The sequence below is a fragment of the Durio zibethinus genome, chromosome 7 (genome assembly GCF_047325235.1).
Source record: "Durio zibethinus cultivar Kanyao isolate XHJ-2024 chromosome 7, ASM4732523v1, whole genome shotgun sequence".
Lineage (NCBI taxonomy): Eukaryota > Viridiplantae > Streptophyta > Magnoliopsida > Malvales > Malvaceae > Durio > Durio zibethinus.
In genome coordinates, this window is record NC_143168.1 from 13844337 (window position 1) to 13859470 (window position 15134).

The 15134-nt window shown below is 28.3% G+C and overlaps 1 protein-coding gene across 1 annotated transcript; it reads left to right on the forward strand.

The window, feature by feature from the left end:
- The first annotated feature begins 11974 nt into the window (after nt 1–11974).
- Nucleotides 11975–14881, forward strand: LOC111277675 (Rieske (2Fe-2S) domain-containing protein). Its single transcript, XM_022864073.2, has 3 exons — nt 11975–12538; nt 14104–14364; nt 14469–14881. Exons 1-3 carry the CDS (start codon nt 12140–12142, stop codon nt 14655–14657), a joined length of 849 nt encoding a protein of 282 aa, XP_022719808.2. The 5' UTR covers nt 11975–12139; the 3' UTR covers nt 14658–14881.
- The last annotated feature ends 253 nt before the right edge of the window (nt 14882–15134 follow it).

The window sequence follows — 15134 nt, forward strand, 5'->3', positions numbered from 1 at the left end:
TTTAAGAGAAATTGATATTTTGATTTTTTCTTCAAGTTTTTCAAATAATTTTATTTTAAAGAGATATTGATATTTCAACTCTTTCTTTGAATTCCCAAAACGACTCATTTTAAGAAAAAATTAATATTTAATTTTTTTTTTATTTTTCAAAATAATTTTCATTTTAAGAAGAGATTATATTTCAACACTTTCCTTAATTTTCTAAAACAATTTCTTTTTAAAGAAAATTTGATATTTTAATTTTTTTTTATTTTAATATAAATTTATTTTAAGAAAATATTGATATTTCAACTCTCTTCTTAATTTTACAAAACATTTTATTTCAAGGAAAGATTGATATTCAATGCTTTCTTTAATTTTCAAAACATTTTCAAGTAAAGATTAAGATTTCAACTTTTTCTTTAATTTTCAAAAAAAATAATTTTTATTTTTAATTTTCTTAATCCGAATGGATTTTAACATAAAAAAATAAATAAAAATAAAAGTAAAAATAATTTACCAAAATTTTTAGCTTAGTCAATAAATTGGTTAATGGTAAACAACTAGTCAATAGATTAAAGGCTTGGTTCAGCTCAAGTGATCTGGTCCAGTTTAAGTCAAACCGGTTTAGTAGTTGGAGATAGATCATGAATTCATGTGTTTCAGGTTACCTAATAGGTCGGTGCACAGGTCTTTTGTTACTAATCCCCCCAAACAACGTCATCATAGGCTTCTTTAAATACCAAAAAAAAAAAAAAATTGCTTTTCTTTTCCTTCATTTCTCTGTAGGCTGAAATCTCTTTACCTCTCTCTTAACTCTAGTTTGTGGTGCTGGAAACTTCAATCTTTGGTTGGAAAAGTTGCTTAAAAATTCTTCTGTCGTCGAAAAACTTGTTCTAAACTGAAAATTTCCAAATATTTTTCCTTTTTTTAATCAAATTCCTAACTCCTTCTTTTATTCTAATTCTAACTAAACACCAAACCTTTCACAAAGAATCCCTAAAAGCTCACCTTAAGCAAAACTTTCTCCATTGTTTAAAAATCTAATCCTAACTTTCTTTTAGTCTCACCTATGTATTTCCTACCCCTTGAAGATTGTAAAAAAAAAAAAAAAAACCAACAACAATGACTTCCAATGTAATTTCATTAATTCTTTCTCTTAATTTTCTTTATCCATTGCCTGTCCAATTTCTAAAGTTTATATAAAGGTTGGTATAAGTAGAGATTAGGTTTAAAATCAACCTAGGGGTTAAAATCAACATAAAGTTTTAAATTTAAACAAAAAAAAATCATATCTTATTAATCCCAAATTTGAAAAGGGAATTTCAATAAGAGAAAAGGCTTGATTCAAATTCTCAAATTTCAAAATCACTTTCATCCTATCACATTTCTTTTTTTTTAAGTTCCAATTTTTTCCTTTTTAATCTTATCTTATTCATATTTTAAACAAAATGAATAAATAATAAAATAAAAAAAAGATGAAAATGGAAATGGAAAGTAGTAGACAAATAAAATAGGAATTAGGCTTTAAACTAAATACAATTAGGAAATTATCATACACCATGATCCAGCATTTGTTCAAACAAAAATGTAATTCCATTCTCAGATAGGTTTGATTATAAAGCAAATGAGAATCTAAATCCAAAAAAACAAAAATAAAAATAATTAGAAATTAAAAATTAAAAGGCTTTAAACTAAAATGAATGTTTATAGTTATTCCTCTTTTAATAATTTTTATAAAACAAGAATTATGCAAAAACGTATACATTCATTATAACACTTTTTTATCAACTTGAAATCTAAAAATAATTCATCATGAATTGAACCAAAGCCTGAAAATGAAGTGACATAGACTAAGTTTAAGTTTGAGAATAAACAACTCATATTGATCTGAAGCTTGAAAATGTGCCAAAATCTAAAAATAAAACAACTTGGACTAACTTGAAGTATGAAATTAAAACAACTTGGCCAGAGCAAAAGTATGAAAATAAAACAACTCGAATTGAACTGAAGTTTGAAAATGAAACAACCTAGGTCGAGCCAAAATCTGAACATAAAACAACTCGATCTGAGTCAAAGTTTGAAATAAAATGACATGGGTTGAATTGAGATTTAAAAACGAAACAACTTAGCCTAAGCCAAAGTCTAAAAATGATATGACCTAGACTAAGCCAAAGTTTGAAAATGGTACGATATGGACTAAGTCGAAGTTGCAAATAAAATGATTTAGACTAAGACAAAATCTTAAAATAAAATAACTTAGACTAAGCCAATGTTTTAAAAATGGAACGATTTGGATTGAATTGAAGTTGAAAGAATAAGATAACCTCAAATCAAGCCAAGGAAATGAAATATTGCAATTTCATCTTTAAAGATTTCTCAGCTAAAGATCGAAACTTTGAAAAGTGTTCCCTCAAAACAAATTTCTTGGAATGTATGTACCAAATGCTATGAATGCAATACACGTAATGCATATCTAATTATGGTAAAAAGGTTCTCAAGCCCCATTCCCTTCTTATTCTTACTTCCAAACATTTTATTTTCAGCTTTTATGCATATCATAATTGACTAATAAACCAAATTAACCTTTGTTCCACCTCATATTTAGTTTCACAAAAATTCTTTTTCCATCACAAAGATTTCAAGCGTCAAAGGTTTTAGTTATTTCACAAGAATCTTTCATTTTATTATTTATTCATCCATTATCATTTCAATATTATAATAAATGTAATGCAATCACACATTTTCGTTTAACCAGGTGAAAAATGAAAGAAAATGTAGGCAGTGGAATAAAGAAAGGACTAATATAAAAAAGGTAAGCAATGAAATAAAGAAAGTGATGTCTCTTATTGTAGGAACAATTATGAAAAGTAAATGTGTTATATAGATCAACTTAAGTGGGCTATAAGTACCCAAGCAAATAACCAGATAATCATAAGCAAGCAATTTGAATTTTTTCTTAAGAACCCATCCAACTGAAGTTTTTGACTTTTTTGAGCTTATTAAATAAAGCCATGCTCTTCTTTATATCTAAGTCTTTTATTTAGATTTTCAACTTAGATATCCTTTTTTTTACTTAAATCACCTTTTTTGAATTTTTAATGAAAGGTAACTGTTCATGTCAATCCTTATAAGTATTAGTTATCTTCTTTAAAATCATCTTGACATTCTTATTTATAGCATTTACTACTCTATTTGGATGATAGGGTGCAGAGTTGTGATGCCTAATTTTAAATTAAACACATAGCTTATTCGTCATTTGTTATTCAAAATAACACCCTTAATCACTTATAACATAGATTTGTCACTTGCATAAAAATACAGTGACATGTATGGCATATAACAACTCTATTAACTTTTAGGTATTAACTTTTAAGTAATGGTTGGTATCTTTTACATAATCACTATTATAATGTAATCATAGAGGCGATTTTATTATCAATGTAATCTTATCGCTTGTGAATTGAAATTATTTTGTTTGGTTACCAATCATTAACTCTTAAGAATCAAGTATCACTATGTTTGGTATTATTAAAAATCAAACATTATCTTATTTAAAAGTACGAAAATAACTATATGCATTGTAATAGTTACACAAGTTAATGATTTTAATGTTGTTTAAAGATAATAATTTATAAAATATTAGTAATATTTTTTTATTTTATAATAAAATATAATTAAATTATTAAAATAATAAATATTTTTATTAATAGGTAAACTAATTTTTATAATATAGAATATATAAAAAAATTTGAACTAAAAGATAAAACTAATCTATTAAATTCATAATAAAAGAAAAAAATTATATTATATATAAAAATATTTAAAAAAATAAAAAATGCACAAATTTTATTTGAATTTGTTATAGCGGATATTAGTTTGAAAATATAAAATTGTATAATATAAAATAACTACAATTAATTTTGAGAAAAAATAAATTTTTAATTCACATATTAAATGGGTAATATTGATTATTCTTAATTTTGTACGTCATTTTAGCTCAATAATAAAATTTTTTTACCTTTTTGGATAAAAATTAGATCACTCTCTAAAGTAGTAATCTAATCACTATTGGCGATTCAAGATGACCACCATGTTGGATCACTAAATGGTTATCAAATACAGTAATCTAATCAATATATACAAATTATTATAGTTTTTGAATTATCACTCCATACCAAACACTACCTTAAGGATTGAGAGACTAAACAATTTTAAATGTTGTAAATTTTGTTGTCGACCAATTTAGATAAAGTTAAGGTGATACAATTTTAATATTTAACAAAGATTTACTTAATTTTTATGACAATGATACTCTAATTGTTTTTATTATTTAATATTATTTGATATGATTCATACACTTGCTCTCTAGCCACATTATTAGGGGTTAAGAATTTGGAAGAAATGTAATTTTGTTTACTTTCAAAACTTGAGGATTGGTGAAAGAGTTGCTGTTAGCGTCAAATTCATTGGTTATAATTGTTAAATGTTAAAGTTATATATATATATATATATTGCATTTTATTTAATGATATAAATGAATTGGCATTTCCAATCTATTTATCTATTACATAATATTAAAGTTATCCTCTAACATCTATTATAAAACAAATAAGCAATGTAAATAAATCAATGAAAGGGTAATTTAGGGAAAGAAGTTACTCTAGAAGTTTATCCAAAAGCTTAAAGGGAGAAGCTTCCTTTCCTCTCTCAATTTTTACTCTTGAATTTATCAATATCTAAACTGAAAACATCGACTTCAAACCTTAAAATATCCCTCCTCTGTTGCAGCAAACACAATCCTTTAGAGAAATTAAATGCTTAGAGAAATATCAAGTCTTGATTTCCCAACTAAATTCCCTTATGAGTTCAACTCATTTGACTATTCTTTGCACTCAATTCCCCTATTAAATCCACTGTTTGGTCTACTAAGACTAAAAGCAATGACAAGGATGAGTTTCTAACTAGGTTGATGCCTTGGAGGCTACATGCAAAGTGGATTCTAGAGGTTACCCATTTTTTATTTATAGATTTTTTAAATTGTTTAGCTTTTTTTTCTTACATAAATATTCAGCTCCAACTAAAACTTTGATAACTTTCTTATGATTACTTTTTGAATTTTTGAAAGGTACTCTTTTGAGTAGATGGTTTGTCAAATCTTATGTCTGTTTTTGTCTAGGGTTAATTTTTTATACGTTTTTGGATGTTTATTGAGTTTTTGTTGCTTTTTTATGACTTATAAGTAAAGAATTAATGGTTTTTACCTATTCACTGTAAAAGAATCTAGCTAATATTCCAAGCTTGAATTCTCAAAAGGTAAAAAAACCTTATTGATAGTTTTACAATTCAACAATAAGATGAAGGAAGCAAGAAACAAATGTGAAAGAAACTAAGAATTGATGGTTAGGTTCATCACATTTTTTATTTTAAGTTTTGACTTTTTATACAAAACATTATTTGAAACCAAAAATTAGTCTAATCGATTTCTAATATTTATCATTTTTTTTATTCTCGAATTATAATTCTTTTGTTAAAAATATTATTTTGGTGTTGAATACCGAGTTATATCAAAATGAACATAATTTATTTTCATAAACATTATGGTCAAATTAAAATGTCTTTTTTTTTTAAGAAACATTTTATAAATTTTTTTAAGTAAAACATGCTAGAAATTTTTTTTGTAACAAACTCGATATGTTATGGTTCTTAAATGTTGTTTTTTCACATGATTTTTGAGTATGCATGGACATTGTTGTATGACCTTAGAAATCTTAGAAATTGATAATATTTTGTGCATTTGGAAGCACTTTGCTTTAATGGTGTTATGGTGTTCTTTTATTATTCGTTTGTAACCTAGTAAGCATAATTTTTTTTTATAAAATTTAATGCATAGTCTCATATAAAACTAGATATTTTTTAAAGCAATATAATGATGAATTTGTTGAAAGACTTAAAAAATCTCATAAATTTATGTAAAATTTTTGGAAAAGCTATTTTCTTTGTATGGGTATATATTCCAGAACTTTGGTTACATTCAGTCAGGATCTTCTATTATCCTAGCAAGCCAATAATATTTCCTATGTTGAAATGGTTTGCTTGAGCTAGATTTTTTACATATTAGGCTGTTTAGTGTTTGATGGATGATTAGAGGTCAAAATTTTTATCAAGAATATATTGAAGTTTAGATTTTGGGACTTTATGGTGAAGAAAACAAAATGATAGATTATAAAAAGCTAGATTAGATTGTTGCTTAATGAACATAAACACAAATGAAAAAATAAGACATGTGTAGACAAGTAGCCAATCACACCCTCACTTCTAACTAAAAGAAGCTGAAGTGAACTTTGAATTATCCTCTCTACTACTTTCAATTAAATTGAGAATTAATATAGGCTGCTAAGAAGTCCACACCAATCCTACAATTGTAATAACTTATTTACTCATTTGCCTCTCTACTTTGATGTATAATTTTATGACAATTTGATTAAGCTTTAGTTTGACTATAAAGATGATTTTGTTGAAAATAATGGAGTAAAGTTCTAGAATAAAGTAAAATCATAGAGCAAACTAATTTTGTGTAAGCAAAATTATACTAATCTTCATTCAAATTAAAAAAAAATAGATTTATTTCAATTCAACTTTAGATTGTTCATATATAACTTATTTAAAATGAGAATATTAATTGCTTAATAAAAAATTATATGTTTCTATAAAAATATGATTGAAATTTGTAGGCTTTTGATTTCTTTAAATGTTATATACATTGTTTATATCCTAACTACATCTAATTTATAAATAAATTGTAAGAGAATAAACTAATGATGTGTTTAATTAATCTCAATTCTAATTTAAAGTTTTTTAATTAATATTAATATATATAGTAATATATATATTGTGCTTGAATTAAACATATTTGTGTAAATTTAGCCATATGCCTTATGCAAAATTTGATCATTACTCTCTTTAGTAGTCTAAACCATATGAATTAATTTGCCCATTTTCTTTCAACATTTCCATTAATCAATCTTTTGTTTTCATTCAACCTTATGTTCTCAAGAAAAAGATTATTGATGGTAGCTAAAGCCCTGAATCTTTTCCTAATTAAACTATATATGTCTACATTACTAAACATCCAATTATTGAAATTTTTATGTTATTTTGTTATACTTCACTACTTTTGCTCTAATCATCATTTAACTATCCAATGCCATGCAATGTTCTTTTCAGTTATTATATTAATAACATTTGCTTCAGTACTATAACTCCCCTAAAAGAATCATCTACCCTTAGTAACAGCTTGTATCCTTAGAAATCATAGTTGATGAAAAGAAAATTCAAGATGTTAAGGAAATCAAAATTCCACTTCACTAATGTTACATTAGGCCAAAAATAATTATTTGTGTGGTTGTTATTTTTTTTAGTGAATGCCCATGAAAAAATTCATTAACCAACCATTTTACCAAAAAGACTACATGTTAAAAAAAATTATTGAAATTTGTACTGCAGCACATGAAAAGCACTACCATGGATTTATTACTCAATAGCTAATATCAAAACTTAATGAAAGACTTACCTTTATTACAAAAGGGTTTGAACAAAATTTGTGATCTTATTGAAATTAAAAAACACATAAAAAATGTAACTAAAATTGTATCAAATTTGCTTATCTGTAATAAAGTGCTAAAACTCATATGATCATGTCTAAGAAGAACATAATAATGAAAATAATTAAAAAGTGAAATGTTTTCAGTATTATGCTTTTGGTTTTTTTTTTCTAATCAACCTATGCTTATTACTTCTCGGTTTGATGTTTATTTCAGTTCAAACATGAAAAAATTAATGCCATCATGAATGATTTTGTTGAACTTGGATCACTTGCTCCAACTAAATTGTACCTTGGTTGCATACAATATATGGAGACCCAAGGTGAACTAGAAGCAATTATTCAAAAAAAGAAGGTGATGTTTTCCATCTATTATTTATTTATTTTACTTTGTTTATAACATTGAAAAATCTCATATGCACATGCAGCTGTTGACATCACGTTTAATGCAATGATTTTGTTTTTTTCTTTTTAATACATGTTAATTTATTTTTATCTTTGTTATGATTTTATTTTTGTTGTACAACAAAGTTACATAAATTAGTTTGATAGATAACATGTTAATGGGTTCTTTTAGGTTGGGATATACCATTCACAACTTCCTTCATAAAGATACTTGACTTTGTTTGCTTTATGATTTTATTTATTTCACTTAGACATTATTTTTATTATTGAAGATTTTATTGTTGCTTGGATTTAAAGAGGTTGATTATCCAGTTCTAGAATCAGAGGCTTGTTCATTAGGAAGGCAATGAAGGAGATTAGAGATCATGTTTGCCTTTTTTATTATTAAATTGTGTTTAATTATGGAACATGTTTGATTTGATTAGTAGTTAAATTCTAATAAGTAGACAAGGGGAAAGTTAAGGTTCTAATGTGTATCTAACAACAAACATTCTAACTTTTCATAAAATAGCTAAATTTGTTTGAGTAGAGGATACTTACAGTTACTTATGAAAATGAGATATGTTCTATTAACAAAAAAAATGGTTCTAAAAATGTAAAAATTTAATGCTAACTTTGACGGTATGAGAGCGAAAGTATTAAGAGTATGCATTTTTCCATGTTTCATGTACATTTTAGTTTGTTTTTGGACAAGGTTTCAATTATTGTTAATTTTTAAAAGATCAGTATATTTATAAATAAGTTTTAATTTCAGTGATTTAATTCTATAAACATTATATATGAGACTTTCAACATTGTGTGAACTGTGACCAAATAATATTCTTTTTTAGCTAACTTTTCCTCTCACATTGTAGGAAAATGATGATAGTGATGATGATAGCTCTGATGAAAGTAAAGATGAACAACTTGCAGCTAAAAAGGTCAAATTTTCTTGATCATCTATATTTCTCTAAATATTTCATTGGTATCAATTTACTAAGTTGTCTAATTCTATAAATTGTATACAAGGTTGCTTTAAATAGTGGAAAAGATGCTAAAGTTGTTACAAAAGTAAACAGTAGTGAAGATGAGAAATTTGAATAATCGTTCAATGATGATGAGCAAAATGATGAAGAAACTTCAAAGAAAAAAGTATGGATATTTGGAATCACTGTCTTTTGCTTTATACTTTTGAAGGGTCTTTTGCTTTATACTTTTGAAGGGTTGATGTGATGATTGCCTAATGTATTGTTGTAATTATATATTAGAATCAAGATATAGATGTAGAAATGATGGATGTTACAACACCAAAGAAAATTGCTAAGCTGCAGGATTTGAAGTGTGCTAAGAAAGCTATAAGTTCCAATTTCCCTTTTAGTTTCTTTGGAAGCTTACCATTTTTATTACTTTTTTTGCTCATTTTGTCAAATAGGTTACAAACTCATGCGATTTTTTTTTTTGACAACCCTAACTCCTACATCTCTTTAAGTTCAAACTATAGGATCAAAGACACTCTTTGCTAGAAACTTACCTTTTTAAGTTGAATAAAATGATATGTACGTTTAGATTTTTGGCTCGCTCTGAATTGATTTTTTTTTATTTTATTTTCATTTGATCAATATTATTCTGCAAAAAGAATTTTTTTAAAGATGATAGTGAGATTGTGGACATACATTTTTCCATTGATGCTAAAGAAATTTTAAAGGGTATGGACATGTTAAATTTACTACTGCAGAGGATACACAGAAGGTAGATTTCTTTTTTCATTTTGGATTGCACATGATGTTTGATGTATAAACTAAATTTTTGTTTATGCTTTCTGTAAATAATTACATGCTTGTGAATATGATATAGAATAACTATAGGCAACATGTAAATCTTTATTGGATATGTATTATTCCATACTAAGCATTTTCCAAAAGATTCACTTAGAATAACACTTCAAAAGAATTGATCAATGCCTCATTCCTAATCTCCTCATGTAAGTAAACAACGCTTTGGTTTTGAATTTTCATAATTATTTATTTATTTTTTTGTTGTTTTCAATTATTACCTTTTCATTGCTCGATTCAGATGAATGCAATTTGGATTGGGTTAGTCATATTTTTAATTGCTTTAAATTTACTTTAGGTTGTCAATTTTGATTAATTTAAATGCTTTAAATCATGTCTTGATATAGTAACTTCACATTATCTTCATTAATTGGGCATGATTTTTCCTATGAGTTTATTAGTTTTTTTTGCTTTTGAAAAAAGCTATTTGTATTTTAAATACTTCATGTTGTTATTTTATATATTTAAATGGGTTTATAGTTTACATGTTCTGAGATAATGAGAAATTATCATTATACTATTGAAGGGTTATGGAGCTCAATTTGTAGAAAATAAGCAAAGGCTATTCAAATTAATTAAAGAATCTCAATTTTAATGGGGAATCTGGGTCAGAACCATACACACCAACTATCCAAAGTTCAGGAGGCCTGACTACATCTTATGGGTTGTATTTTTAAGAGTTCAAGGGTTTTTGGTGCTAAGTTTTTGGATCTTCATGCTGTGGATGATACAGAGCTTCTGTTTAATGTATGGTTAGAGGACATTGCACATAATTTTGTGGGAAAGTTCCACAATCGTTGATTGCTTAAAGTTTTGATTGATTTCATGCAACTTTTTTTTTCATTTTTGTGGTGAAATGTTAAGATATTTCTAAACGTTGTTCTTTTTTTTTATATATATTTTCTAATTCAATCAAGAATTCACTTCAATTTAAGTTTAGAGAGCATTTTTTTCTTTTTCCTTTGAAAATAAATTTTGATTTGATTTATTTTTAGCATGTTATTTCAAAACCTTTTTGAGTTATCACCATTCATGCCTAGTGTTAATAAAGCATTTGAAAATGAATTTAATGTGACAACTAGCTAGCAACAAAAAGAGCAAAGTGATGTGATGCCTTCTCTTCATTATTCTCTACTAATGAAAAAGAAATCATTACAAGGAAAAATAATGTTGCAAAAAAAGCCCTCGGCAAAATGAGGGCAAAAATCTAGTAATGAATTAGATAGAAGTCAAATCCCTAATCAGTAGATTATTTTTTTTATTTTTATCAATTTTTATCCTTTCAACCAAACATATATAGCCTCAAATGTCGCATTTAGAACAAAAAGGAACGCATAATGTAAGTAGTGACTAATAGAGTTTTTAGAGGAATATCACATATCTTGAAGTGGTAATTACGCATGTTAAATCACTATGAGTTGAAAAAAATGTTTTAACTTAATTTTGGGTTTAAATTTTAAAGATTTGTTTAAAATTAACATATTTTGAATTTGAATTATTTTAATTTAAATTATTAAATTTAAAAATTAAATTAAATTAATTTTAAATTATTTTGAATTTGATATAATTTAAATTTGAGTAATTTTAAATCCAAATTGAATTGATTTGAGTTGTCAATTTTTTTATTAAATGAAATTGAATTAATTTCGAATTTGGATGAATTAAATAAATTTTAGAGTTAATCAACTTTAAAATTTAATATAATAAAATGCAATGGTACATATCGTGAAATTTAAAATTTTCAATTAAGTATATAATTGAGTCAAATCAAATTCATACACTATTAGTTCTCAGTTTAGCTTAGCTTGAAAACTTAAGACTTGAAGTTTGAATCACGTTCAATCGAATTTTAATTTTTATGTTCAAACTCGATTTGTAATCTAATTAAATTGTTCAAACTTAATTTGATAAATTTGATTAAGTTCAATAATATTAAAAATATTAACATTATAAATTATATTTTGCTCATTCACACATATATTAAAAATAAAAATTTAATTAAATTTGTGAGTAATTTGAGATAGATAATTTGAATTCGGCGTGAATGAATGAATCTAGCTGAAATTTTTTAAAATATTGAGACCAAATAACTCATAATTAGTTTAACACGTTGATACCCTACTACCTATTGTTGTGTATAAAAAATATGAAAAAGACGAAAATGGAAAATTGCAATCACAAGATGAGAAGAGAAAAATTGTGGACATAAGACATACACTCACTCTCTTTCTCTTTGCTCTTGCGAACCCAAACTTAGTTTATCAACTCACTTTCTGTGGCCATGCAGTCCCCTGCCCCCTTAACTGTCTCTCTCCCTAGCCTCTAATTTTCTCCTCTTGCAATGGCTATTGCTTTCCACCATAATTACCATTTCACCGCTACTCCCATCTTCGGCCGTCGCAATCCCCCGTCACCACCTCCCATACTCCTTCGCCCCAACAACCCTCTTTCCCGTTCCTATCGTTTCGCTGATAAGCAATGCAGCAGCAGTAGAATCACGTGCAAAGCGACAGAAATATCTTCTGTGGGCGAAGAATCAGCGGCGTCGGGCAGTGCTGGTGAGAACTGGGTGCCGGTTGTGCCGGTGGCAGCGCTGCCGAAGGGAGAGCGGCGCGTGATCATACAAGACGGGGAGACCATACTGTTGCTTTGGTATAAGGATGAGGTTTTCGCTATTGAGAATCGTTCGCCTGCTGAAGGCGCTTACACTGAGGGCTTGCTCAACGCCAAACTAACCCAGGTTTCTTTTTCCCTTTTGTCCCTCTCGTTTCCTCATTACTTGTGTAATCTTCATTTGCTCTGCTATTTGCACGGTGGAAAAGCCTAAAATTTTGCAAAATTCGAGTGTTAAGTTCAGTCATATAGAATCCAAAGTGTAAAGGAACATTGCGTTGAAAAGTTTAAAAAGATGGGTTGAGATTCATGGGATTCCAACACCAGATTTCTACTCGTTTTAAGGAGATAGTTAGGGAACAAGTTACAGTGTCTGATCCAGGATTGTCCACTTTCTGTGTGTGGAAAATTTTCCTTCAAATTTTCTTATTTTCCAATTTCTGGGCGTCCATGGGAAAATTTTGCGGTGTCCAAGGGAAAACTGTCCTTCACATTTTCTTGTTTTCCAATTTTGGGTGTCCTTCAAAGGGTAGATCCGCCACAGGGAAGTTATCACAAAATTTAAGCTGTTCCTAGCTTTTATATGTAGAGCTTTAATGCTGCATTCTTGTGAAAAGGGTCTTTGAGAGAGTTGTGTGTTATCAGTTTTATGCTCGGGTATGCAATGTCCATGTGTCTTCTATGTTGTCCAAATCCTTACGGTTAAAGGAAATTTACAATAAACCCAACAATGTTTTGGTATTGAAAGAAAATCACTTGTCTGGCTGAGCAATTGATTATTGGCATGGTGGAAAATGCCAATCCAAAGTGCATTCATTTTGTCTCCTTTTGGTGATCATTGACACTGGTAAAGAAGCAACAAAATTGTCTAGAGGGAAACCTGAGAGGATATAAGAGGGAGTTGTGAAAGATGCTTCTCTTGTGCTTGCTAATACAGTTTGCCATCCTTTCAAGTTGGAGATATTTGTTGTTTGGACAATCAAGTTGGAGATATCAGCGAGAGGAAAATTGAGACAACTTGAGAAGTTATATAATGACAAAGACGTTAAGCAGCTCTTCATTTATACTGTTTCTAAGATCAAGTAGAAAATTATAACCTTTTTCTATTCTATCATTTCCACCTTCATGTCTTCCCTAGATCTGATTTTTCCATCTTCCCTACTTCCAAAGCAATCTGACGGTGATTATCATCTTCACTTTATAAAAGTTGTACTTGGTTCATGTGTTCATACAACTGAAGATTTCTTGACAGTGAGAAGCCTTGACCCTTTCCAGGTCTTACCAGAACCAGTTGTCATTTGATAAATACCTGCATTTCTATCCACTTGGACCTTGTATATGGACCTGCGAGTTCTCAAGCCCTGAAATCCATTCCTATATTATTTTACTTCCAAGGTCTGTCACTTAATATCTGACGTGCAAAAATTATCTAATAATTAAATACCTTGTAGTTATTTATCTATGTCAACTATTCTGGTATTTATTTAAATTTTTTCATTTCATGAACAGGGGTTTGGCTGTTGTAAATACCAATCAGATATTTTTACCTTCTAAGAACTCTTAGAAACTTTTGTGAATTTGGACATGAGGCTGACCATTCACTGTAAATTCGCAGCATGCTTCCATTTGTGACAACTTTCTATAATGATGAAAAGCAAAATGTCTGGTTATAGTTTTTGGTTTTACTTACAGGATGGTTGTATTGTTTGTCCAACAACTGATAGCACATTTGATCTTCGGACTGGAGCCATCAGGGAATGGTATCCAAAAAACCCAGTGCTGCGAGCCCTTACACCTGCTTTGAGGACACTTTTCATTTACCCTGTAAAAACAGACGGCCAAAATATTTATATCAGCATGAAAGGCAGTGTAAAATCTGATGCAGCTGCAGAGATTGTGTTCAGTGGAAAAGCTCAACCTGGTGTAACAGCTACTGATGTCAATGTGGATGAGGTAACTAACTACATCTGCTGTCATTTATAAAGCATAATAATTCAGACTCATGAAGCATGAAATTAACTTGTCTGATTTTTTTTTTTGCATATGCTGTTCTTTAGGTGAGAATGGTAATTGATGAGGACTCAGAGGGGTTTGGTTTCACGGGGAAGAATGAAATTATAAATGGGAAGGCAGCTATCATCGGTTTCCTGCTGTTGCTGGATTTTGAGCTCTTGACCGGTAAAGGTCTTTTAAAGGGAACAGGCTTCTTGGACTTTATATATGCTGCTTCAGATGCCTTCAAGTAGATTTGCCATTTCATTCACATGAGGTTGCTTGGTCTTTTTATTCTCAGTATTTTTTCATGTCAAAAACTCTTGAATCCCCTGGATATTTCATCCAAAGTTGTATATTTGTCTAAAAATTTGACCGCATTGATTATTTGTATTTTGAACCTGATAATTCCTATTCAATATGTACAACAAAAATACCAATTTCACGAAACCAACAACCCTTTATGCTGTTTGTTTTACTGCATCTTGTATTATCTGCCAACTAGTTTTTCTTACATGTATGCTAGTAAATGGATTGTCTCTGAAACTACAAATCATGTCTGCCGATGACAACACCAATAAAAGGGTGAACTCAGGCTGGCTGTCGATAATTTGAGCCCATTAAGGCCTGGTTTGGCACTGAGGTGGGACCGGGCTTTTGTACTAAAAATTCCGTTTCACCCTCACCTCAAGGAAACAAAAAAAAAAAAAGTGTAGATGGCCGAAGAGTTT

What these genes read in the sequence shown, in the direction of transcription:
- LOC111277675 (XM_022864073.2), top strand. Translation starts at nt 12,140, where the DNA reads ATGGCTATTGCTTTCCACCATAATTACCATTTCACCGCTACTCCCATC. An exon ending in TCAACGCCAAACTAACCCAG is followed by an intron (nt 12,539 to 14,103) that starts GTTTCTTTTTCC and finishes TTTTACTTACAG; the next exon opens with GATGGTTGTATTGTTTGTCC. An exon ending in CTGATGTCAATGTGGATGAG is followed by an intron (nt 14,365 to 14,468) that starts GTAACTAACTAC and finishes GCTGTTCTTTAG; the next exon opens with GTGAGAATGGTAATTGATGA.